Below are 25,610 nucleotides of genomic sequence, written 5' to 3' on the forward strand. Positions count from 1 at the left end.
TTTACTAAGGGAGTATTAAGTATTAAGAATTATCATTTATTAAAGAAGACGCATATATAATTGATATTGTTGCACAAAAATTAAACATAAGGATATTATCAAGGAATAGTGTTTCTTTAAGGGGTGTCGAAGGTAAAAGGAGATGAGCTATAACAGTATGTTATGGATATACTCTCCTTAAAACAACAATATAAAGAATGAGAAATATTATATTACTCATTAAAATCAAAATAAAAGTCAGGCAGCAACTTAAATGAGGAACCATTTAAGTCGAGCATGCTTGCAAAAACTTTATTTGAATAGAAATAAAGCGTGTTGAAGAAACTGATTCACTCACTTCTCAACATGATGAAAAACCTAAAAATAAGGTTAATCATAATTGATTTCTTTTTTTTTTTTTTTTTATTTTTCTTAGTTCCTTAATAACACAATTTTAAAAACATAAAATGAGTTTAGAAATAAAACTATTAAATAATAAAAAAATAATAATATTATTATTAAATAACTATATGTATTTTCAATGAATCTGATTCTGAACTTAAAAAGACTGTTTGGGTATTAAATATGTTTGCTACTTCTAAGAATAATCGTAAAGGATTAAGAGCAACACCCCATATGGTTAATGCATTAGATCATCAAATTCCTTTTATTAAATTATGTCAAACAGAATATAGATATCATGAAAAAACCAAACAATTTATTTATACATTACAAAATTATTTTAGTTCTTTAGAAGTTAAGTATTATGAAACATTAAGAGTAGAGAATGGAGATAATGAATGTGTTGAACTTAATGACGAATATAAAATTCCACAAGAAGGAATTATAGATGTCATTGGTTGGATTGATAATAATAGAAAGAATAGTCAAGTTTTCTTTATTAAAAATGAATGTAAGTCTCTTATAATTCAATATCAGTCGTTTTCAACAAATATTATTTATAATCATGTTACAAGAGTCTCTGATTTAGTTCAATTTTATTTTCAATTACTTGTTCATATAGGTGTTATTAAAGATGTTATTACATCACGTAATTGGATGCAATATGGACTTAAACTTATTGATCAAAAGAAAAGAGTAAAAATTCTTCGTGGAAGTAGTTTAATTTGGGGAATGTTAAATGAGAAAACAGTTCTTAAATTTGAAAGAATTATGAAATTCACAGACTATAATATAGAAAGTCATTCAAGCTCAGAAATTGTTGATGAAATTGAAGTAGATTATATTCTAAAAAGTTCAAATGAAAATTATGGTGTGTTATGTTGTGTAATGATTCAAAATACACAAACATTTGAAACAATGATTGATAGAAACTGGACTTGTATTGAATTAAAGTCATTCATTTTTAAATTAGGAGAAATTAATGATCAAAGTTTAAAATTATATAAAAGAAAAGGATTATATCAATTAACTGAAATGAAAGAATGTGATAAGGTGAGTGAATATATTGAAACAGATAATATTCTTTGTATAGATATTACTCAACCATCAAAAGATGTTTTTCTGATGTCTGGAAGAATTTCATTTAATGAAATATCATTTAAATCATTGATTCAAGTAAATGTTTATTTGTTAAATGAAACACCTAAATATGTTAGTTGTCCAGTAGTTAATACATTTAATATTTCACTTACTTCAACATTAACAATTAAAGACATAATAACAGAATTATGTCCAGATCAAGATTGTTGTGTATTTATTCATATTAATGGGAATATTAGTTACCTAACAATTTATGACACTGTATTAGTTGAAAGTGAAATTACTAAAATAGGTATTATTAAAACTAAGAATTTCCCTTTTCTCCTCTCTAGACTTAAACATCCTAAAACATATAAAGTAATTACATCACTTCTTCCTAATGAACAAATATTATATATTGAACATAATCTCTTTATCACAAATTATCAAACATTAATTTGGAATAATAACTCATTTATTAAAATTCCTCATTGTTCTGTTTGTAATTGTGTTATATGTACAATTAATGAAAATTTAGATGTTTTTTCTTTCTTATTAAAAGACTTTAGATTAATAATTTATGAAGTAAGTCCTATATTAACTCCAAGACTACTTCATATTTATTCAGAAAATAAATTATTATTCCCAAGAGATAAAAAAGAAATATTTGTTTTTAGAACTCCTGAGGTTATTGTTAGTAAACATTTTTCATCATCATATGATATATTAAATGATTTTAAAAGAATGGGAGTAATCGGTAATCCAAATTTTATGGTTGTAGTTAATCTTTCTAAAATACAAAATAGAAATAACTTATATTTAAGTTTTAAATGTGAGACATATCCTTCTAAAATTATTCTTCCTAATGGAAAATATGACTTAAATTCACTTGTTAATTATAGGGCTAAAGGAAGATTTCCAGTGATATCATGGGTAGGTCCAATGAATCAATGTCTTTCTAGAAGTGCTCAACCTCTTCCAGGAACTTTTGGACAAATCAAGTGTGAATCTGATGTATCTATTCTTCAATCTATGATGGAATTATGTGGAAAGAAAACATTCTTTGTATATGATGCAAGACCAAAATTAAATACAAAAGCAACAAGATTCCAAGGAGGTGGAATGGAAAGTCAATCAACATATCCTTTTTGTACTTTTGAAAATTTAGCATTAGATAGTATTAAAGATATTAAACAAGCATTTTATAAAATGATTAAAACAATTGTCTTTGAGCGAAGAGATGTTTATGATTTTAAAACTTCAATTGAAAATTCTAAATGGCTTCAATCTATTGATCAATTAATAACATATGCTTCAGTTATTGCAAGTAAATTAAATTCAGGATATTCTTTATTAATTCATTGTAGAAATGGATGGGATAGTACATGTCAATTAACATCATTAGTTATGATGATGGTTGATTCATATTATAGTTTGTATTTTTGTTGTATTAATGTAATATTAAAATAACTCTAACTGATTTATTAGGAAATATAGAAGGTTTTCTTGTGTTAATACAAAGAGAATGGGTAGAAATGGGACATAGATTTCCATTAAGAACAGGATGTGGAGTGAAATGGGATATAGATGTATTACCATTTTTAACAACATATTATGGAACATTTAAAAAAGTAAATCAAAATGGATATCGTAGTAATTTAGAAACAATAAGTGATAAAGCAACATCTCCAATATTCTTTCAATTTTTAGAAGCTGTTCATCATTTAAGGAAAAATGCATCAACAATGTTCCAATTTAATGAAGAATTTTTAATATTCATTGCTGACAGTTTATATGATGGTCGTTTTACTACATTTTTTGAAAACACAATTAAAACAGAAGATATCAATCCAAGAAATAATTTATATGAATATGTTTTAGAACATATGACTGATTTTATTAATTCAAATTATAAAGAAAGTTCAATGACATTCTTTCCAATATTTGATATGAGTGAATTTAGTGTATGGAATGAATATTATTTTAGGAATGCCTCAAATATTCTTAGAGTACCTCAAACATCCAAATAAAAAAAAAATATGTAACTTCAATGTTATTTTGAATGGTTTTTTATTTGATGTTAATAGAAAAAGTAAAATGAAATTTTATTATATTAAAAATAATAAATAAATTATTTAGAAATAATAAATAATACTTTTCTTAAGAAAAACTTTTCAAAATAAAAGGAATAAAAAAAAACTTATAAAAAATAATGTTAAGTGATTCATCTTTATTCCAATCTAAAATACTCCTTCATTACTCTGATAATAGTAATGAAATTATTGATAAAGTTGAAATTGAAAAGATGAAAAAAAGATGTATTGGAACAAAATTTGAACAAATAAATTGGAACAATGATATTATTGAAATACCTTCTCCAAAAATTCCAGGTAAATATTTTATTAAATATATGAGAAATATTCCAATGTATTTTCAATGGTTTACTCAACAAAAACAAATAGATTTATTTTTTGAAATATTAAAGTTTGGAATAGATTTAAAGGAAGCTATTGCTTATACTAAAATTGAAAATAATATATTAAAAATTATTACTACAATTGATTTAGGTACTTTAATTGAGGCTGACAGAACTAAATCTTGTGAAAATTTATTAATTTCTGCTGTTGGTTTACAAGACCAAAATAAAGTTATTCGATTTTATTTTAATGAAACTACTTTTTTAAATTCATTTGTTGCTGGTAATGTTGATGAACATTCATTAGATAGAAGAAAAGCATTGAATCTTATTCCAACACATCTTGGAAAACAATTTGTTAATCGTAATATGCCTCAAATGGTTGCTGCTATTATAAGAAAAGGTAAAACTTCATTAGGACATAAAATGTTTGAATTATTTCAAGAATATACAAATATTTCGATTGAATTATTTATTAAGAATGTTCAAATGCTAGGAGAACGTTGGAAAAATGAAGGAAATACTGAATTAGCATCATTAGCTCTCACATATTGTGATTCATCTCAATCACTTCCAACAATGTCAATATCTTCTGACTTTAATTCTTTAACAAATATTGATACTGAGTTATTAAAACGATGGACTGGAATGAGGAATTTTAGAATTATATTTGAGAAAACTATTGGAGATATTGATTTAGTTCAATTTAATCAAGCAATTTGTGGAAGAAAAAATATGATGATTATTGTTTTTGCAGAAGATGGTAGTGTTTTTGGTTCATATTCATCAATTGACATTCCTCAACCACTTAATTGGATTAAGAAAGATGCTGGACATTTTATATTTACATTAATTAATCATCAAAGTGTTCAACCAACTCGATTTTATCCATTAAAATTAGGAAATTCTGTTTATATCTTCCAAAATGATTATATGATTTCTGTTGTCGCTATTCAAGGTGCTTTTAAAATTAACTTACGTTCAGAATCAACTTTTTCTTCTCGTTTTAGTAATTATTATAATGATTCTGTTGGACAAGGCTCTTCTATTTTTGTTAAAAATCCAGAAAAGTTCATTGTGAAATCATTAATGGTACTTGAATTTTATTAAATAATTGAAATTCATTTTTATTACTCAATTAAAAGTATTCTTATTGTTATTTATTGAGTTGTTCCTTCTGGTAAACGTAAAATAATGTGAACACCTGAATCAGTTTCAATAATATCACTAATTTCCCCTACTTTTAATTTCAAATAAGCGTCAGCAAATGGTTTTTGATATTGTTCTATTGTTCCTAATAATAATCCACCTTGAGCACTACTTGAGCAATCTGATTCAATTATTGCTGTTTGACGAAAATCTTTTTTCCCTTTAACAATTTGTTCTCTTAATACTTTTTATTAATATTTTAAAGTTAATTAAAAAGAATTTAAACAAACCTTTTAATTTTTGAATTGCTTGTTCTTTTGTTCTAGTAATTGTTGTTTCTCTCCATGAATGTGGATTTCTAGAACCAGTATGTTTTACTAAAATATGTGAACAAAATACTTGTGTCATGAAGTATTAATTATTAAGTTCTTTTATTGTTTTAATGAAATTAAAAAGAAACCAATTCAATTATTCTTCTAAAAGTTCATCTAATTCTTTAAATAATTTCAGTCCAATCATTTGAGCTTGCTATAAAAGTAAATAACAGTCTTATTATTATTATTTTATTAAAAACAAATAAATTGTAATAACAAACAATAATCATATCATACATTTCTTCAGTTTTAAAACATCCATTTCCTCCTTTTTGTATACCACATACTTTCCCATTAGAAGTTATTGCTGTAGTTATTTCTGAACCATTACATTTCTCTTCAACTTTGGATGGATCAGCAATAAACTCTTTTTCAAATTGAATTAAACTTACACATAATGGAACTGATTCTGGTTTAAATTTTTTAAATTGAACATTATCTTTGTCTATATCAACTTGTACAGTATCAGAATCTCCTGATATTACATTTACTATTGGAATTAATGTATTTAATAATGCAGCTCTTACAGCAAGTCCAGTGCAATCCATAACATTTCCATCGTCTTCTACTACAACTACATCAACATAAATAATCCAACATAATTTCCCTTTTAATACACACAATTCTTGTAACATATCTTTTCCAGCATTTTCAAGTGAAACAAGAATCATTTTCTCTATTTCAACATCACGACTTGTCATTGTTCCAACTTGTTTAACTAACACATTGTATCTTCCACTTTCTGGAGTTAATACTGATGGCTCACCTAACTCACATTTTACTCCAACAACAACTTCAGTTTTACCAAGACATAATCTGACAGATCCATTTGCTTGGTCAATTACTCCTTTCTCACATTTAATCTCTCTGAATTGAATATTAGCTCTTCCATCTGTTCTAATATTTGTTTTAATACCTTCTTTGATGAAGTTGATCTCCGGTTGTGAAAGGGCATTCATCTCACTTTTTCTTTAAATTTCTCTTTTTTTGTTTTTTGAGTTTTTTCTTTTTTTATAATTTTTTTATTTCATTTAGTTTTTTATGATTATCTTAAAAATATCTCTTTTTGTTATTTATTTTACTTTTTTTTTCTTTTTAAATAACATTTTTATGCTTTAAATGTTATATTAAAAATTTTATAAGAAAATAAAAAAGGAAAAGAGTGAATTATAGATAGACAAGTCTTTAAATCTAACTTATTAAAACAATGACATTTTATATAACCAACATTTTATAAATATCATACAAGAAATTAACAATAATATTAAAGTAATTCAAGATATATTGAATAATAAAGAATAAAAAATTTAAATATTTAATTAAGTTTTTAACTACTTGTTATCTAATTCAAAACTTGAAACAACAGCTTTTTCTTGATTAAATTAGACATTTAAAAAAATATCATTTGTTATTTATTGTTTCTCTTTTATTACATGTACTTATTGCTTTATATTTCAGAGCTGAGACTATCATTCAATTTTCTATCTATTCTATGAAAATTTACTAATTTGTATTAATATCACTTTTTTCCTATTCTCAGAATATTTTTATAAACAAACAATAACCATAAGAAGATGTTGTTATATCCAACACCAATAAAACATATCTTATTATACAAAAGATGAATAAGTTATTAAAACGATAAAATTTTATCATCTTTGAAAAAAACAAGAATTGAATAGTATTGTAAAAATGAAAATAGAATGTATGTTGAATGATTGATTGAATAATTTGTTGGGTTATTAACATGTGTCTGATTATTTATTCATATTGTATTTTTGTTTTATTCATAATTTTAAATGTTTATTGAAGAGTTAATAAATATAAACAATCAATTATTAATTGGAGTGATAGAAAAACTCAAATTAATCAACAATCAATTGAAGTTACTAAAAATTATCAATATTATTTAGGAAGTATTAATAATGAAATATTTGAAATAAAAGAGAATGAAACAAATGAACATGACGTTAAAAGAGGAGAATGAATATTTGATGGAATTGATGAAACATAAGGAATGAAGAAACAAATGGAAAGAATCATAAAAGAATGTAATAATGAAGAAATACGAAATAAAAAAATGAAATGAACTAATAGATAAAACCATTTCAATTGAAGAGACGATTATGGAAGATAAAATCAAGAAATTGGAATAAGAAATGAAATATTAAAATAAGAATTAACAAGAATAAAGAAGGCTTTGAATTTCAGTACAATGATTATTTCTTAATGAATAAAAGAAGAAAGACATTTCAAAGAATAAAACAAAAGAAATAAACAAATAAAAAAGTAGGACATATAATATTTGATTCAGATAACAATTATTAGAATGTTAATACAGTTGTATTTGAAGAAAGAATAAAGAACAACTAATAAATAATATTGAAGATACAAACTAAAATAACAATGGAAGATATGTTAGCTCTAAAATTGACAGAGTTTGTTATGATTATATACAAGATTCAAAATCATTTTTTATTTTCAAGAGAATCACAAAGAAAAATGAAAGGAATGAAGAAATTTGATATTAAAAAACAGAATATGCATTTTATTTATTTAATCAAACAGATAATTGATTTTTTGTATTTGGATATGGTGATATTCATGTTTATTAAAAAACATATTAATATTGTAAACAAAATTCATTTTCATATGAAAGAGTATTAAATATACATTATGGAAAGTAATATCCAAATAAATATTTCACACCAAAATGAATCATAGTAATTGAAATGAAAATATTTAATTTGGACTATTAGAAATAAAACGTCTTGGTTCATATCATAAAGTCATCTTATTCATAAACAAACTATATCTTAAATAATCAATAAATTTTCATTTAAAGGGAGTTGATTAAATAGATAATATGTCTATTTCTTTTTAATGTGTTGAAAGCACCAAGAGATTAACTCAGTATTATAATATATTAAATACATTTACTTCTTTAAAGTAGAAAATAACAAACAAAAGCATGAAATATTTGTGTTGTCTTAATACAAAATTAATTAATTCGTATTTTATTAACAAAATAGAATTTATATCACAGTTATTAGGCAATTGGTGAGTATAACAGTTAGTGGTATTTGAAAGAAATACAGTAACATACTTTTGTTATTTACTTAACACTTACAACAAGAATGCAAACAAATAAATTACTTGAAAGAAGTGATAAATTTTAAAAGTAATTTTATTTTTCAAGGTTATAAAAGATATTTCTAATTCATTATGACTTTATATATAAAATAAATAAGATAAACAAATCACAATTAATAAGAAATAACATAGAAAAAAAAGAATTTATAGTTAAACATATCTAAACATACTTACATAAAATTAATTAACAAAAAAGTCGATTTCTAACAGAAAGAAGATTTTCAATTAATAATGAGTGAATTTATTTTCCAATTTTCTTTAGTTTTTTCATTTCACTTAAAAGTTTTTGAGTATCTTTTACACTTTCAGTTTTCTTCCAAATTTTCTTAAACAATTCATCTGATTGAAGAGGATTAAGTTGTTGGTAAAGAGTGTATGCAGTTTCTTTATTATCACATTGAAGAATTTTTAGAGTATTTTCTATTCTACTGAATGATTTTTTAACATGAAGAGCATAATCAGTTTCACTATAAACTTCTTGTCCTTTTCCAACTTCACTAAAACTCGGAGCCTCAAGAACTGGTAGTTTTTGTAAAGAGCTTTTAATTTGAGAAAATCCCATTTGCATTTTTTGTGCTCCTTCAATTGAAATTTTTTTACATTTAAATATTGTATCAAACAACTCATCAATAATTAATGAAACTGTTGCATGACATATTCTAAGATAATAGTTTTGAAATATTTTTGATTTAACAATACTAAATTGCTGATTAATTAAACTAACCATTTGAAAAACATAATCATCTTCATCATCAATCGATTCACATGAAATATCCCAATTCATTTTTGTAATTTCTGTAATTGCTCCTTTTGCTTTTTCAATTAAACATAATACAAGATATTGAATGATAGGTTTAACACATTGATTAATAATACTAAATTGAAATGTTTGTAATTGATATGCACCACTAACTGTTGCCATTTCAGTATATCCTGTTAATAATTGTTCTAATCTTCCTCCAAGATAATCACATGTATTAATTGAAATACAACTTCTTTTAATAGTTTCATTTTCTTTACATTTGGATAATATACCTCTAGAGTATTGTTCTGCATGTTCTGCAATTTGGTTACAAATATCAATTAATGGCTTACCTTGAGTAATTTGAATACAACGTTCTCCACATTTTTTGCAATAGAAAATATAATCTTTACAAGATGGTAACACTCCATCTTCAGGATCTTCTTGGAAATTCTCTTCATTTAATACTTTATTCACAAACGATGTTAAGTTAGTATTTTCTAAATCAACATACCCTGACATATATGGTTCAAAACATCTGGATAATACACCAACGGTAAATGCAGTTTGTTCTGATTCTTTTGTTTCATTTCTATGTTCAAATGGATTAGACACATCAACATATGCATCTGTTGGCTCCATAGTTTCAAAATGATTTGTTTCAATCTTAGGAGATATATGCCTTGAACTTCCTTCACCATCAGTATTAGAACTCATCTTAACTTGTGGAGTTTTTGTTTCATGTTCTGAACTATCAGTCCCATCATCAAATGGATTTAAATTGGGTTGTGTTATTTCTTTATTTTCTTTTGTGTTATCACTATCACTATCATCGTCAAACGGATTAGAATCATTCACTTTCTTATTCTCATGTTTATGGGTAATTATTGTATTATGTTTAGTTACTCCATCAACTTTTGCAGTAGAAATATTAGAATTAGTTGAACTAAATGGATTATTAGTTTCTTCACCACCGTCTGATCCAGTAGAGTCTGATTCTGAAAATGGATTTTTTGATTGAGAAGATTTAATAGAATCAGTTGTAATACCTTTAGGTTCATCATCACTGCTATCATCAAATGGATTAGTTTCTGTATGTGGAGTAGACATAGCACTTGACATATTTTTTACAAGACGTTTTGGAGCACTAGTTTTAGGAGTACTTTGAGCACTAGCACTTGGTTTAGGTAAAGCCTTTTGATATGGTTGAGGAGGTGTTTTCTTTGGAACAAGTTTTAAAGAAGAATTAGAAGCCTTTGAAAGTTCCATTGGTGGTTTGATTGGTCTTTGGTATTCTTTATGATACAATCGTTTATACAATTGTTGTTCAAAAATAATTGTTATATGTAATGCTTTTACTATACGAGTTGTAAAAGTTGTTTCATCTATTCCATTTTGAGAATGAGCGTCATCTATAAGTTTATCTAATAACATAGAGAAAGCAACTTTAGTTGATGAAACAAATTCTAAAACTAAAGCTTCACCAACTTTCCAACGAGAAGGAAAAATAGTACTATACATGTCTTCATAACTTAAATACTTTTTATTAAACCAAATATATCTTTTATCAATATTATCTAATCCAGACATTTCTCCAGTTAATGGAAATTCATTAGAATAACCAACTAATAAATGGTTATACATCCATGTAACAAATTCATCAATATGTTTTTGACTTAAACTATCAACAATAGTAATAAACTGTTTTAAATCATCTTTTGACAAAGTTTTCTTTTCAAATTGATCAATAACTTTTTTAGCTTCATCAAGAACTCGTTCAGAAAATACGTCATATCTTTGTAAAGCAGTAGAAATTGTTGGTTCACTTGAACTAAATTTTTCAAATAAATTTAATAATAAATGAGTTGTTTGTAGAATTTTGATAATATCATCATACTTTTTTTTATCTAACAAATGATCTAATTTGTCTAGACAATTAAATAATTGATCTAAATGAGTAATTATTTGAATAATAGCTTCTAAATTACCTTTAGCATATCCCATTCTTCTCATACCATCACATACTTTTAATACTTCTTGTTCACTCATAACTGATCTATTTGTTGTTTCATGTGTTTGAAGTAATAAAGCTTTTAATTGTTCTGCTGATTCTGCAATTGTATCATTTACTGAAACTGATTTTTCAAAAAAGTTAAAAACTTGTTGAGACAATTCTTTTTCTGTGGCTTCATACATTTCTGTTATTTCTTTAAACTTTTTATTAAAATTTTTAGTATTTGGTTCTGGTAATAATTGATTAATAAATGCAACATCATCAAAATTAGGACTATCTAGTGAGGCAGTAGGATATAACTTTTGTGGTGGTGTTGGTGGTACTTTTTTCATTTTTCACTTCCCTGAAAATTTTCTTTTCTTTTTTTTTTTTAGTTGTAATTTTTGTTTTTATATTTTTTGTTATTAATAAAAAATATTAGTATTGAAAAAAACAATTTTCAATCTTTTCATTCACAAAATTAATGACAAAATAAAATGATTTTGATAAACTATCTCAAAAATTATTAAACTTAAAGAAATTAATCAAAATTCAAGTCTGTTTCGTTAATTATATTTTCTTCTTCTTTTCTATTTGAAAAAAAAATAAAGAAATAAAGGACGAAATTGTTAAAAATGAATCTGTCTCTTTGTTATACTTCACAATTCTAAATGAACTAATTTTGTTAAATTTGAAAAAAATTTTATAACTCAAAAGAAAAATACCAGAAAATTCAGAACTTTAAAAATTATTTAAATAATCAATTTATTTTTCTTTAAAATGACAAACTTTTTGAATATTTTACTTGCTGGCATCATATTGACAATAAAAAGAAAGAAAAGAAAAATCAAATGTTCGTTGTAAATTGTTTGTTACATCATTGCCACGTTTTAAAGAAAAAAAGAGATGAGTAGATCGTTGAAATGATTGGAACATTTCATTCTATTTTTAGAAAATAACGAAAATTTAACTTGAGATTCAACATTCATCTAGATATTCATTTATAAATAATGACTACAAAGAAAACAGTTCCTCTTAGTCAAATTGTTGATTATGCAACTAACGAAGTTAATCCTTCTCCTAATATTAAATCATTTTCTACATTAGCAAAAATTGTTCGAACATTACCAGATGCTAAAATAGCAATAAGAATCCAATTAACTAATAAAATTAAGTCTTATTGTAATGGATTCCTACCTAAAAAAGAAATGTATTATTGTCTTTGTTTAGCTGATTTTTTGGTTAAACAATGTCCTGAATTTCGACCTCAAATGATGAACTCAGACTTTATAGTATTATTTGAAAGAGCTTCTGAAATTTCAGTTTGTCTTATAATTGTTATAATTTATTTATTCAAACAAAAATAATTTATCTAAAATAGAAAGTAAGAAAAACTTCCAAGAAACCTTCTCTTGTTACAGAAAAATCTATGAAAATTGTTCAGAGTTGGGGTCAAATGTTCCCAGATGATTTGTATGAATATTCTCAAATGTATGATAAATATATCAGTAAAGGAGTATTATTTCCTCTTCTTGATTTTGATGATCCAGAAGATGTCGCTGCTATAGAAACATTAACTACTAACAAAGTTGTTGAAGAAACTATTGAAGAAAAAATGAAACGTTCTGCAGCAGAAATTAATGAATGTAGTGAACTTATTCATGAAACATTAAAAAAAGTTACTAATGTATCACTTCAAGCTCATTCTATTAATGCATTATATAAAAGAGCTATAGAAATTAATAGTAAGTTTAATATTCTTTTTGTAGAATTTATGCAAAAATCAACTGATACAAGTTTATTACAGAAATATTCAGAAATAGAAAATGTATTTACTTCAAATATTGCTAAACTCATTTCATTTATTAATAAGTTTGTTTTTATTTAATTATTTCTATTCTTAAAAACTTAAACTCTCACTATTTTAGTCCTCAACAATCTTTGATTTATCGTACATTCACTACTGGGCATCTTGATGAAGAAGATGATGATAATACAACCCTTAAAAATTCTGTTAATGCTCAAAGAAAAAAAAGAATTATCTTATCTCCAGCTAATTCAAATACTATTTCTGATACTGACAGAACTCCAAAAGAATCTTCTCATTCTACAAGAAGAGGATCAAACCAATTGTTACCACCTCCATCTTCTACAGGAATTCCTATAAGACAAACACCTCAATCAGTTATTCAAATTCATCAAAATAAAACTGATACAGAACCTACAGAACATGTAATAGTTCATAGAATTGGTAAATTAAAGAAACGATCCTTTACTCAAACAGAATTCAATCATGATTATAATGAATTAAAAGATTAAATTCTCAAAATTAAGTATTTATGATATTTAATATTAATTTAATGATGTTTTCATTTATTTGTAAGTTTTTTAACAAAAAAAAAATTAAGAAGTGATTCATTTAGAAAACATCATCGACAATAGCACAAAGAACTTCATCTTGAGTAGCATTTGTTTGTGTGTCTTGTTGTGAATCGTCTACATTAACTAAAGACGTTGAATTAATAACTTCAGTACTTTCTTTAACTTCTTCAGAAGGAACTAAAGGTTGAGTCTCTTCATTTTCTTTTTCATTTTTGCTGTTATCTTCACTTGGCTCATCTAAAACGAAATTCTCAATTCTTTGTGGTTTTGGAGGTGCAAGTAATGCTTCTTTTTCTTTTCTTGCTTGTTTCTCTTCACAATGTTGTTGATACATTTGCTTCCATAGTGCCTCTACTCTTTCTTCAATTTCAGCGAATTTTGGTCTTAAATTAGGATCTTCAGCCCAACAATCACTAATTAATTTAGCCATTTCAGGTGGGAAAGAATCTGGAATATTTAATCTGTTTCCTTTAGTAACAAAATCAGAAACATCCCATGAATGTGCAAAGTTTTCATCAGAATAAGGTACTTTTCTAGACAAGACTTCATAACATACAATAGCATAAGAAAAAACATCAACAGCTTGACCATATCCTTGATTTAATAATAATTCTGGTGCCATATATAATGGTGTTCCAATACCTTGTGTCATTGAGGCAACAACATTAGATGAAGAAACATCTCGACTTGTTCCAAAGTCAGATAGTTTTGCATTAATCTTTTCTTTTTTTACCATAGAAACTACCAAAACATTTTCTGGTTTTAAATCTCTATGAATAATCATTGAAGCATGTAAGAATGTCATTCCTTTAGCAACATCTGTTAACATCTTTAACCCAAGAAGTTGAGTAAACTTTTCATTTTCATAAACATTCTTTAAACTACCAAATTTAGCATATTCTGTAACAATAGAATAATAACCAGGTGTATCTACTGCTCCAATAAAATTAATAATATATGGACATCTCATTTTATCCATCATTTGAACTTCTTTTCTAAATGCTTCAACAACATCTTCAGGCCATGTAAAATTCTTTGTTTGTTTAATAGCAACATCAACTCCTCTGTATTTACCAAGAAAGACAATACCAAATGAACCTTCTCCAATGACTTTAGTTTTTTCAAATTCTTCATAATCCAATTTAATACTTTTTGCTGATTCTATTCCTATTTTAATTGCTGCATGATCTTCTTCAATAGATTCTTCATCACCTTTACTTGCAAGAACATCAACAATTTCATTCACAAAACAAGTACATAAAAATTTAAATTTGACTTGAATAGTTTCACCATATCCTGGCTGAAGTTTTCCTACTTTTGGAGAGAATGAAATTTCGAAATGATGTGTTTGAATATCCTGTGGATTAAAATTAAATCGATATGTTTTCTTTGTGTTATTTGCAATATAAATTTCTTCTGTTAATTCTTCATCTACAGGAACTGGTTCAGTTCCAGACCTTCCAAATGTTAAAGTAGAACAAGATAAAGATAATGGGAAATTATCTATTGGAGTAAATTCATAAGCAAAATTTCCAATTCTGAACTTAGTTTTTGGAGAACGTTTTTTATTCTTCTTATAAACAAGAAAGATTAAAATCAATGCAACAATAATACCAAGAAATATTAAAATAGATAATATAGATAATATGATTACTAATGTTTTACTTGCTTTTATTTTCTTATTTGGTTGACACTTTCCATCAGCAAAAGTTAAATTAGAATGACATTGACAAATAGAATTTACACAATACTCTCTATCATAATTACGAATTGAAAATTGTAATTCTGGATAATCATAATTACTTGGAACTGTAGTAACTCCTCCTAACCATGCTGAATTACCTGATGTACTTGTAACATATCCAAAATAAGTATATGAACTACTTCCATTAATACGAAGAATAGTTACAAATCTAGGATGATACCCAAAATCAAGTATATTATCAAAAAATACATATCCTCCACCACAATATGGATTATCACTTGTTCCATATCCTGGAGTTCCTACTACAATAATTTGTCCATATGAAATAATATTTTCAAATGGTCTATTTTTCATTGGTTTAAGATATTCTGTAACACCTTCTGCATAAAATGGAATTCCTGAAAGAACTTCTTCTTGTTCATAGTTAGTATGTGAATCAAATACACTCACTCTACGTTGATCAGAAACAACAACATATACAATATCATTTCTAGTAACTCTAACTGGATCATACATAAATGTTTCTGATGAACTTACATTAGCAACCTTAATTGTTTTATACAAAGTATAATTACCAAGCGTAGTCTTAGAATTAGCATTATTTGAAAATTTAATTAAAGTAACTTTAGTTTGATTCTTAATTGCAACAATACTATTACCAGTAGAAATATATTCTCCACAATCAAAATCACTTCTTATTATTTTAGTTAATGTTTCTGGAGAAAGAATAATTAATTTACCATTAGTACAAGCTAATATATAATCATTTTGAATCTTATCTGAATATTCAAAATGATGATAAGCAAGTGGTGAAAGTTCATCAAAAGTACCACTAAGAGTAGAGTTGATAGTAACTGTAGGTGGTTGAGAATTAAGGTCATATGAAACCATTACACGGTCATGTAAAAACCAAACTCGTTCTCTCATATCAATAATTTGTGGTCTTTTTGGTTCTCCATTTATATCAACAGTACCAGTTCTATTTTGAACAACTGAAAGAGTAGAGTCCCAATACAACTTTGTTGGATTACTTCGATTATAATAGATTGGCATATTATGTCTTGCTTCAGAACGTTCATTATATCCAATAAACCCAACAAAATGTTCTAATGAACTGTTGGCCTTTGTAATATCAGGTTCTACCAAAGTTGCAAAGGATAATGAAATAAGTGAAAAAAGAAGCAACATGATATTTACAGTTCAATTTTCAAGTTCTTTCTTAAAAAACCAATTAATTTAAAAATGTAATAAATACTAAAAATTATCATTTCAATTTAATATAAAAAAAAAGAAGAGGAAAAAAAAAAAGAATGAAAAAAAAAAAACATTTTAGAAATTACAATTTTTATTAAACTTGATTAACAGAAATGAAATTTAACAAAGAAAAAAAAAGTATTTTCCTTTAAATTTTTTTTTTTTCTTTTAAAGATAAAAAAAAAGATAACGGTTAATCTAAGAAAAGAATAAAAGAGATATTAAATAACAATGGAGAAATACGGAACAACACCAAATTATCATGTTAAAAAAGTAGATCATTTTGGATTTTCAGGAACTAATGCAGCGAATGGAACTGGTGCATATAAACAAAAGAGTTATTGTACTATTGTTGGAGGTGTTTCAGGCTGGGATCCTAGTTGCAGACCACAAGGAAAAAAACAAAAATTAACATTATACCATTATTATAATGGAGGTATGTCATTTTATGTTCCAATAGGTGATGAACCAATTTTCCCACAAAATTATTGTAAAGTAGCAATAATTAATGGATTTTTTGATAATATCCTTAAACTTACTGAAGACGTTGAAGGAAAATGGAGTACTTCTTCTTCTGTAGAAAAATTATTCACTTGGGTTCATGCAAAAGAAACTAAAACTGGATATCGTGGAACACTTGTTGGTGATGTTGTAGTTGAAGAAGATGGATTTACATGGAGGTTAATGGACAATGGGTGGTACTTCATTGGGAAATATCCAGGATATGCACTTTAAGTTCAATTTGTGATTACACAACACAAAATTCAATTCTTTTGAAAGTAGAAGTTATGTTATTTATTTTAATATTCAAATCAAAATAATTCGTTTCAAGTTTTTTTTTGAACGAACTAAAATTTTGGTTGTTCTTAAACTATAATAAAAAATTACAAAAATATTATTGTTAATAACAATAATAACTTATAGAAATAATCCCAAAAAAAAAAGAAGATGTTTTATGCAAAAAGATTGAAAAGTTTTACTTTTTTTCTTTTTCTTTACTTTTTATTTTTAAAACTCAGAAACACGAGATTAACAGATGTCAAAGGTATATCACACAGATGGTAAAACTATAACTATAAATACTGATTATTGTATTGGTTGTGGGGCATGTGTAGATATTTGTCCTACTGGTGTACTTGATGTAGTTGATAGAAAGAGTATGGCTGTTAACATTGATAATTGTTGTAAATGCAGGGAATGTACAGGAGTGTGCCCAGTTGATGCAATAACTATAGACTAATGGAGAAAAAGTCTTTTTCTTTTTTGTTCCATTTTCATAGAAACCAATTTGATTTTGTTTTACTTTTTGGTTTATTTTTTGAAAATAAAGAATAGGATGAGATGTTGGTTCATATTTTGTTGATACAATCATGTTAGTTTTCTAGTTTTTTAACTCTTTCATCAATGGTTGTTTTATTTCTTTATATTCTTTAATAACAAAAAAATTAAGAACTAAATTTATATTTCTGTTTTTCAATGACGGATATACAACAACTTATGTCTTGTGAAAAATTCCTTAATGACTTAATTGGTAAACTTGTTTCTATTAAGTTAAAATGGGGAATGGAATATAAGGGTATGCTTGTTTCAAGAGATGCTTATATGAACTTTTTATTAACAAATGCAGAAGAATGGACAAATGGAGTTATGGCTGGGAAGGTTGGAGATGTGTTAATACGGTTAGTTTTTTTTTAATTATTTTTGAATAACAATTATTAGAGTATAATGAATTAACTAAATAGATGTAATAACGTTTTATATGTTCGTGATTTAAGTGATGAAAAATTATGAATAAATAAAAACCGTTACAAATTAATTAATCCCACCTAATGGTGGAGAAAGACTTTTAATTGATATTTTACCACCAGTGTGTTTCTTTTTAGTTAATAGCTCTTTCTTTAAATCGGAGAATTGACTTTCATTAGATGTTTTAAATGTAACTATCTCTCTTAATGGTTTAGCAAATATTTTTATAGTAAAGATTTTCTTAGGGACTTTATCTTCAAATTCATATGAATGACAATTAACAAAATCTTCATCTATAGTATCAATAATTACAAAGTCATCTTTTAATAATTTTACTGAACCTTTTGAATATGACTCATTACAAATACCATATAATTGTCCTTCTTCTATCATTAATATGTTTGACCCTTTAGTTAATCCTTTCTTTTTGTTTAATTCAACTAACATTGTTCCATCATATCGTTCCTCTTCTACAGTTATAAAAGTCCCTCGTTCAACCATCTCTTTGTTTAATTCAAATGGACAAATAACAATACCCATTCTATCTGTATTAGTAACTACTTCATTTACAATTTGAACCATTTGATTTAATTGGTCAAGAACATAAAAAGGTAATATTCCTTTTTTACCATCAGCTCTAAAACAAATAGCCCACGTTTTTATAAATCGTTCAACAAATAAAATTTGACCTGGTTTAACTGTTAATTGAAACATTGATTGTTTTGTATATTCTTGATTCACTTTAAAGTATTTACAAACTTTTTGTTCATAATATTTTTTTTCATAATTTAAATAAGCAGCAGGAACATAACCAAATGACTTTTGTTTATAAACCAACCACCAATTACTTTGTGGACACTGAACAATCATAACTTCTTCATCTTTTTCTAAACTTAATGTTTTTGAATCACAACTTTTAAATGGATATAATACTTTAGCATTACAAGGCAATTCTCTTGGAACAGTAACTAGTAAATAAATTTCTTTTTTAATTCTTATTCTTCATTATACATCTAATTTTAAACAAACTTAATTTCTCTTTTGAAGTATATCTGGCAGTTGTATTTTCTTTAATTATTTTTACTCTATTTCTTGGAATATATCCACTTTCATTTTGTTTATTAAATACTAATAACCATCCACCTTCAATATTGTCTTCAGTGCAATCAAGTATTTCTCCTTCTTCTATTGACAAACATTCTATATCATCTGATGAAAATTTAAATAATGCTTGTACCCTAGACATAAATATATTATGTTTGCTTATATTATAATTAAATCAAACTTATATAACACCTTTGTTTTAGTAAAAGAATCCAATACAAATTTTGACTTATCAAACACACTCACCCTATATTAAATAAGTTTGAAATTATTTATTTCAGACTTTGATTATCAAACTTTCCATGTAACCTTCCTCTTATTTTTTCTCGAGGTAACATCGTAATAAATTCAATAATATCACCTTTTTGATATGACAATTTTGATAATGTATTTGATTGAAAAGAATCAATAGCCCTCAAATAAACAGTTGACTCACTCATGTCTGAACTATTTACTATTCTTTTCAGTTTTATGCAATAATCCTAAAAAAAGAATGAACTTCAAAACATATTTTTTTTCTCTTTCATTAGTGAAAAATCATATTCTAGAATTTTTAAAATAACTCATTTAGTGTTATTGCATTACTTCTTTTTTCATTTAATAATTCAAAATTATCAAAATGTTTTTTATTAATTTTTTGTTAAATTTAATTTCTTTACTCATTTATTATTTTTAATAGTAAACTCATCCTACTTCTTTTGATACATCATTAAAAAGCAATTAATTAAATATTAATAGAAATAGTTTCTAATGTTCTTTATTCATTGGAGACAAGTTCAATCAATTTATCTTCTTCTAATAACTCTACAGAGTATGTTTGGTTGTGATTGAAGCAATATTCCATGACATCTATCATATTTTGTATTACAAGGTTTTTTATTTCTTTAATGATGTCTATCTCAATTTTTAATTCTTTAATTAATCTAATACTATCTTTATTTATTAATCCATTTATTGAGATTACTACTGGAATTATTTTGACATCTTTTAATTTTTCTATTTTCATTAGAATATTTTTTAATTCTTTATGCTTAATTCTTTTCTTCAAATACACTCAATTAATATTGTGATCAGCCACAATAGTCATATCAAATATTAGACCAGTTTTATTCTTTTTATCTATTACATATATGTTTGGTATTTTATTATATTATCATTCACTTTTTGCATAATTTGTTTGTTCAAAATCATAGTAATGTCTTTATATTTGAACACTGTTTCATATTGTATATTTCTTATATAGTGATAGATCATGAATTGTCTATAAAATAATAAAAATAATGAAAGAAGATAAATAAACGAATGATAAAAAAGACAGAATCAATGGTATTGTTATTATTTTAGTTTTATTTAAATCATTATGTGGAATGATAGAAATAGAAATTATGATAATGTCATACTAACAATAAATGAAATAAATTTAAGTATAATGAAAATAAGTAATTGGAAAGCACTAAGAATAGAAACTATATATGGATATTATTTGAAAAGAATGTCATCATCAAGAGAAATCATTCTCAGTATCTTTAATGAATTGTTAGACAATATAATTCCTTATCAACTTTTCTTTCAATATTTTTAGAAAACCAAAAAATAAAAGTTTGATTATTAACAATTTATTTCAAGTACTCTTTTCAAAAGGTATTTGATATAATAGATGTTATGTTATTTATTATAAAATCCTTTCATTATATATTATAAATTAAAATAATTCCTTTAATTAAAAAAATTATAAAGCATCATGAGTATTGGTTATGTATTTATTTACCCATTGTGTAGTTTTTATTAATTATTTCCATAGGTATAATTATTGCATATCATAATTTTCAATTATTTTCTTTAAAAAAGATTATTGTTTGTTTTTGGAACATTTAGTACTTAAAAAATTTTTAAGAACTAAGAAAGAAATATTTATATGGTAATTATTTTCATTAGTATTTTTATTTCTATTTGTTCTGCTCAATATTTGAGACATTGTATGTATTTTGACGAAGAGTGTAAGAGAATTAGTTCATGTGAATTTATTCAGTTAAATACTTGTTTGGCTATTCCAAACCCTAAAAATACAATTGAATATTTTTATTCAAAAACTGTTCAAAAAGGAAATGAAATTGTTAATTATCAGTTTAGTTCAAATGAACTTTGTCTTAACGAAAGTTCTGTTCCAAATCATGTTAATACAATAAAACAATTTGGAGTTTGTGTTGCTGATAAATCTATATATATAATAGATACTATTGTTGATCAACTTGATAACATTGAACAAGGAGCTGTAGGGTATTTAAGTAATACGACACTTGTATTTTCTAATGACAATGAAACTAAACCATGTTCAATGGTATCAACAATTCAAGTTATTTATAATTCATGTGTTGAAGTAATGGAAGGAACATATTCAAAAGCAAGTGTTATTAATAATACACTTACGTTACAAACATTTAGAGATAAAGAATGTGTAAATTTAGCAATGACAAACATTGAAAGTCCATGTGGTTCATGTACAAAAGAATATTTTGGAAATGAGTTAACAAGATATGTAAATGTTCATTGTTATAAAAAAGAAGAAAAGAATGACACATTACCAAAACAACAAAAAGAGTTATAATTTATATTTTCTTTTTAAATAAAATATCTAATTGGTTTTTTATATAAAAATAAAAAATAAAACTTAAAATTATTTAAATTATTTAAATTATGCTATTCCTTCTTTTCTTAGTTTCTAATTATTGTATTTATGCAAAACTATTAAGGGAATGTGCTTATTTAGATGGAGATTGTAAAGAAATGATTGGATGTGAATATAGAGAATTAGACACTTGTTTAATAAGAACAGAACCAAATCCTAAATCAAAAATTTTAGAAACAATATCTTTTACTCTTAGTACTGATGGTAAGTCATTAAGAACTGATATGTATACTGGTAATGATCATTGTGAAAAAACAAAAGATAATTATATGAATAATTTAATTCCATTAGAACTAAATACATGTACTAATGCTAACCAACCTCCTTTCAGAAAAATAGTTAGTATAATCGATTCTTTGGAGAGTGATGAAAGAAAACCAATTGCTTACTTTACTAATTCTACTTTAGGATTAACTAAAGAAGGACTATGTGATAAAGCAACAGTTATTGAGTCAATGTTTAGTGGTTGTACTGCTTTTCCTGATGGAACATCTGCTATGTATCGAATACATAATAACAAATTATTGTGTGAAGCATTCAATGATAACCAATGTATTGTTTATCGTGATACCATTTTAGAACAACAATGTGAAACATGTTTTAGTGAACAAATTAGTGAAGGAGTTTATCAATACAGACAATTACATTGTGGTTCATCATTTATTAATAAAGTAAAAAACAATGATAATATCATTTTAAACAAATCTACTGAAGAAAATAAAAAAGAAGATGATGAAAAACAAGTAAAAACAAAAGAAGATCTTTAATAATTTATTTTCCAATTATTCTTTTATCATTCAGAAAATAAAAACGTATTGAAGCAATAAGAATAATTTTTTTCATTGTAAAGCTAAATTATTAGATAATATTTTAGTTATTTCTATATTCTATAATGTTTAATATACAGATACTTATAAATTGTCTTGTAAGTAAAGAAATTTTATTTAATTTTCTTTATGAATATATAATAATTGTATTAGAATAAATTACATTCAAATCCATTTTATAAAACTATTTATTCAATAAAAGAATAAATACAAAATAAAAATTATTCTTAAAAAATAAATAAATTAATAATAAGTAAGTTTAATAAGTAGTTTAAAATAACAAGAAATACTAACAGAAGAAAGAATTTTCAAAAACGCTACTAAAATAAAAAAATATGAAACAATAGAAGAAGTTATAAATCAACTCAAAAAAAAGAACTAATAATTATATTATTTTAGTGAATGAAAGCATTCCTTTTTGCATTTATTTGTGTTTGTGCACTTGCTGAAGAAGATTTGTTCAATCCATTTATTCATGGTAAAACCATCTTAAAACGAATGAGAACAATTAAAAATGCTAATAGAAGAAATGAACGAACATTATTAGCTCTTGAAAATAGAGAAAGAAAAATTGAAAACGCATTAGATATATTATATAATGATATGAAACTTGCAGTTGATATGGCAGATAGAATGAAGATTGAAACCCAAATTGATAAATTACATAAAAATATGGATAAAATTAGAAGACAAAAAAGAACTATTTTAAGAAGAATGAGACAAATGGCTGATAAGATTGCTCTTCCTGATAGAGATAGATTAGTTAGAAAAACAAGAATTGAGCATAGAGTTGGTCTTGAAGAAAATACTCATATTAGAAGAGAAATTGAACACAACCAAAAACTCCTTTTAAAAGAAACTCAAGCCCTTGCTCATAAATATGCTAAGATGGCTGCTGAAATTGCCTCAGAAAAATTAGTTAAGACTATTGACCATAAAAATGAAGGTGATATCTTAAAGGCTAAAGACAAATTCAAGAAAGTAGCTAAGAAAGCTTATAATAAATATTATAAGAAGATTGTTGAAAGAATTGAAGAAGCTACTTCTGAAGGTGTTAACAACGTTGACATTAAGATGGTTTGTAGATCTGCTATCGATGGATTAATTAGAAAACTTGAACACCAATATTTGACTGTTGTCAGATCAAGAAATGAAGCTAAGAAAGAAGCTAAAAAAGTCCTTAAAAAACCATTAAGAAAATCTATGAAGACTCTTAGTAAGAAGTTCAAGAATACAATGACTACAAAGACTAATAAACAAACAAAAAAAGAAGCTAGTAAAGTTGCCAACAAAATTGTTTCTAAGAAATAATTAATTTCTTATTTTGAGTAAAAAAATTCAATTGTATTTTCTTCAATTTAGGAGGGGATAGTGTATTTTTTTTGTATCACAATAATTCATGTATTGCATTAATGATATTTTTCCATCTTTATTCTGATCTATTTCTTTAAACACTTTTAGAATTTGATTAACATTAACTTGGTATTTAATTGCTGAAGAAAGAAAATCGTAAAATGAAATAATTCCATCATGATCTTCATCTATTTCATTAAAAGTATCTTTTAATTGAGATTCCATTTAAATTCTTTCTGAAAATAATTACTGAAAAGTAAAAGTCTTTTCCTTTAAAAAAAGAGAATAAGACAACCTTAATTACTTTTTAGAGAATAGACTTATAAATATATGTTAGATATGAACCAAATAAATTCAGTTATTTTCTTTCAAAAAAATCATTTTATGTATTTTTTTCAATTAAATTTCAAATTATTTTTTTAATTAAGTATTTGTGAAATAAGTATAAAAAAAATTCTATTCTTTAAACAAAACAAAAGATTTAAGACATTTATTTAAAACCATTTCTTGTCAATTTTTTTATTTAAACAATTTAAAATAATTCTTTTTTTGTTAAACAAATTCGTTATGAAAAAATAATATCATTAAATCATTGAAATTTGCTATAACACTAATTTCTAATATTAGATTATTAATACGTTATAAAATCAAATATTAAATAAAACTTAGTATTATTATGGTTTGACAATTTCTAGATATTTCTTTATGTTTTAATTCTTCTCTTCTTTATTTTATAATTAAAAACTTATAATCTACTTAATTTTAACTTATTTTAATTTTTCTTTTATTCTTTTTTTTTATTTTGATGGTTATATTATTCATTCTTATTATTCCTTTAATTTAATTTTATAAAAATCATCTATTAAAGTATTTAAAAGATCTTAAAATAAAAGAAACATTTTATTTTCTATTATTTCTTTTAGAATTAATTGAAACAAAAGTTTTTTTTTTGGTTTTTATTTTTTTATTTTTGAATATGTTTTTTTTAACAATATTTACAACACCACTGAATTGTTTTACTTCTATGCATAACATATGAACGCTTAAATGTTAATTAACTAAATAATAATGAGAAAAAAAGAGTAAAACAATAAAGAAAACAAAAGATAATTAAAATAACAATTTAAAATATATAGTCTTAGCTAAGATTATGATAGTTCAGAAATATAAAAGAAACAAAAAAATTAGAAAAGGAGAAATTTCAAAAACCCTTCTTATTGAAGAAAAGAACTTCAAATAAATGAAAAAAGTGAATAACAAATAAA

The 25,610-nt window shown here is 24.7% G+C and overlaps 13 protein-coding genes across 13 annotated transcripts, besides 4 other annotated features; 8 read left to right on the forward strand and 5 right to left on the reverse strand.

Annotated features, from left to right (window-relative positions):
• Positions 1-404: part of a repeat region that runs on past the window's edge.
• A 160-nt stretch (positions 405-564) lies between these two features.
• On the forward strand, positions 565-3,491 carry EHI_188050 (myotubularin, putative; the record flags this gene model as incomplete). Its single annotated transcript, XM_648579.1, has 2 exons — positions 565-2,893; positions 2,950-3,491. The coding sequence occupies 2 exons, from the start codon at positions 565-567 to the stop codon at positions 3,489-3,491; spliced, it is 2,871 nt and encodes a 956-aa protein (XP_653671.1).
• Positions 3,492-3,673: 182 nt separating this feature from the next.
• On the forward strand, positions 3,674-4,987 carry EHI_188060 (uncharacterized protein; the record flags this gene model as incomplete). Its single annotated transcript, XM_648580.1, has 1 exon — positions 3,674-4,987. One exon carries the CDS (start codon positions 3,674-3,676, stop codon positions 4,985-4,987), a length of 1,314 nt encoding a protein of 437 aa, XP_653672.1.
• Positions 4,988-5,037: 50 nt separating this feature from the next.
• EHI_188070 (peptidyl-prolyl cis-trans isomerase, putative) lies at positions 5,038-5,434 on the reverse strand (the record flags this gene model as incomplete). Its single annotated transcript, XM_648581.2, has 2 exons — positions 5,038-5,270; positions 5,317-5,434. The coding sequence occupies 2 exons, from the start codon at positions 5,432-5,434 to the stop codon at positions 5,038-5,040; spliced, it is 351 nt and encodes a 116-aa protein (XP_653673.2).
• Positions 5,435-5,475: 41 nt separating this feature from the next.
• EHI_188080 (3' exoribonuclease family protein) lies at positions 5,476-6,409 on the reverse strand. The gene is made up of 2 exons (XM_648582.2): positions 5,622-6,409; positions 5,476-5,554 (listed from the first exon to the last, which is right to left on the reverse strand). Exons 1-2 carry the CDS (start codon positions 6,357-6,359, stop codon positions 5,495-5,497), a joined length of 798 nt encoding a protein of 265 aa, XP_653674.1. The 5' UTR covers positions 6,360-6,409; the 3' UTR covers positions 5,476-5,494.
• A 2,385-nt stretch (positions 6,410-8,794) lies between these two features.
• On the reverse strand, positions 8,795-11,641 carry EHI_188090 (uncharacterized protein; the record flags this gene model as incomplete). Its single annotated transcript, XM_648583.1, has 1 exon — positions 8,795-11,641. The coding sequence occupies one exon, from the start codon at positions 11,639-11,641 to the stop codon at positions 8,795-8,797; it is 2,847 nt and encodes a 948-aa protein (XP_653675.1).
• Positions 11,642-12,298: 657 nt separating this feature from the next.
• On the forward strand, positions 12,299-13,607 carry EHI_188100 (uncharacterized protein; the record flags this gene model as incomplete). Its single annotated transcript, XM_648584.1, has 3 exons — positions 12,299-12,610; positions 12,670-13,160; positions 13,217-13,607. The coding sequence occupies 3 exons, from the start codon at positions 12,299-12,301 to the stop codon at positions 13,605-13,607; spliced, it is 1,194 nt and encodes a 397-aa protein (XP_653676.1).
• Positions 13,608-13,707: 100 nt separating this feature from the next.
• On the reverse strand, positions 13,708-16,563 carry EHI_188110 (protein kinase, putative; the record flags this gene model as incomplete). The annotated part of the gene is made up of 1 exon (XM_648585.1): positions 13,708-16,563. One exon carries the CDS (start codon positions 16,561-16,563, stop codon positions 13,708-13,710), a length of 2,856 nt encoding a protein of 951 aa, XP_653677.1.
• Positions 16,564-16,860: 297 nt separating this feature from the next.
• Positions 16,861-17,364, forward strand: EHI_188120 (uncharacterized protein; the record flags this gene model as incomplete). The annotated part of the gene is made up of 1 exon (XM_648586.1): positions 16,861-17,364. One exon carries the CDS (start codon positions 16,861-16,863, stop codon positions 17,362-17,364), a length of 504 nt encoding a protein of 167 aa, XP_653678.1.
• A 741-nt stretch (positions 17,365-18,105) lies between these two features.
• EHI_188130 (small nuclear ribonucleoprotein F, putative) lies at positions 18,106-18,420 on the forward strand (the record flags this gene model as incomplete). The annotated part of the gene is made up of 2 exons (XM_648588.1): positions 18,106-18,308; positions 18,372-18,420. 2 exons carry the CDS (start codon positions 18,106-18,108, stop codon positions 18,418-18,420), a joined length of 252 nt encoding a protein of 83 aa, XP_653680.1.
• A 21-nt stretch (positions 18,421-18,441) lies between these two features.
• Positions 18,442-19,919, reverse strand: EHI_188140 (uncharacterized protein; the record flags this gene model as incomplete). The annotated part of the gene is made up of 4 exons (XM_648589.2): positions 18,442-19,343; positions 19,405-19,613; positions 19,661-19,726; positions 19,777-19,919. 4 exons carry the CDS (start codon positions 19,917-19,919, stop codon positions 18,442-18,444), a joined length of 1,320 nt encoding a protein of 439 aa, XP_653681.2.
• A 270-nt stretch (positions 19,920-20,189) lies between these two features.
• Positions 20,190-20,723: a repeat region.
• A 108-nt stretch (positions 20,724-20,831) lies between these two features.
• Positions 20,832-21,022: a repeat region.
• Positions 20,965-21,022: a repeat region.
• A 409-nt stretch (positions 21,023-21,431) lies between these two features.
• On the forward strand, positions 21,432-22,100 carry EHI_188150 (uncharacterized protein). Its single transcript, XM_648591.2, has one exon. The coding sequence runs from the start codon at positions 21,458-21,460 to the stop codon at positions 22,082-22,084; it is 627 nt and encodes a 208-aa protein (XP_653683.1). The 5' UTR covers positions 21,432-21,457; the 3' UTR covers positions 22,085-22,100.
• Positions 22,101-22,173: 73 nt separating this feature from the next.
• EHI_188160 (uncharacterized protein) lies at positions 22,174-22,949 on the forward strand (the record flags this gene model as incomplete). The annotated part of the gene is made up of 1 exon (XM_648592.2): positions 22,174-22,949. The coding sequence occupies one exon, from the start codon at positions 22,174-22,176 to the stop codon at positions 22,930-22,932; it is 759 nt and encodes a 252-aa protein (XP_653684.1). The 3' UTR covers positions 22,933-22,949.
• Positions 22,950-23,394: 445 nt separating this feature from the next.
• Positions 23,395-24,322, forward strand: EHI_188170 (uncharacterized protein; the record flags this gene model as incomplete). Its single annotated transcript, XM_648593.2, has 1 exon — positions 23,395-24,322. The coding sequence occupies one exon, from the start codon at positions 23,395-23,397 to the stop codon at positions 24,301-24,303; it is 909 nt and encodes a 302-aa protein (XP_653685.1). The 3' UTR covers positions 24,304-24,322.
• Between the last annotated feature and the right edge of the window lie 1,288 nt (positions 24,323-25,610).

This window comes from Entamoeba histolytica, genomic scaffold (genome assembly GCF_000208925.1).
Source record: "Entamoeba histolytica HM-1:IMSS scf_1104750519129 genomic scaffold, whole genome shotgun sequence".
Classification (NCBI taxonomy): Eukaryota; Evosea; order Mastigamoebida; family Endamoebidae; genus Entamoeba; species Entamoeba histolytica.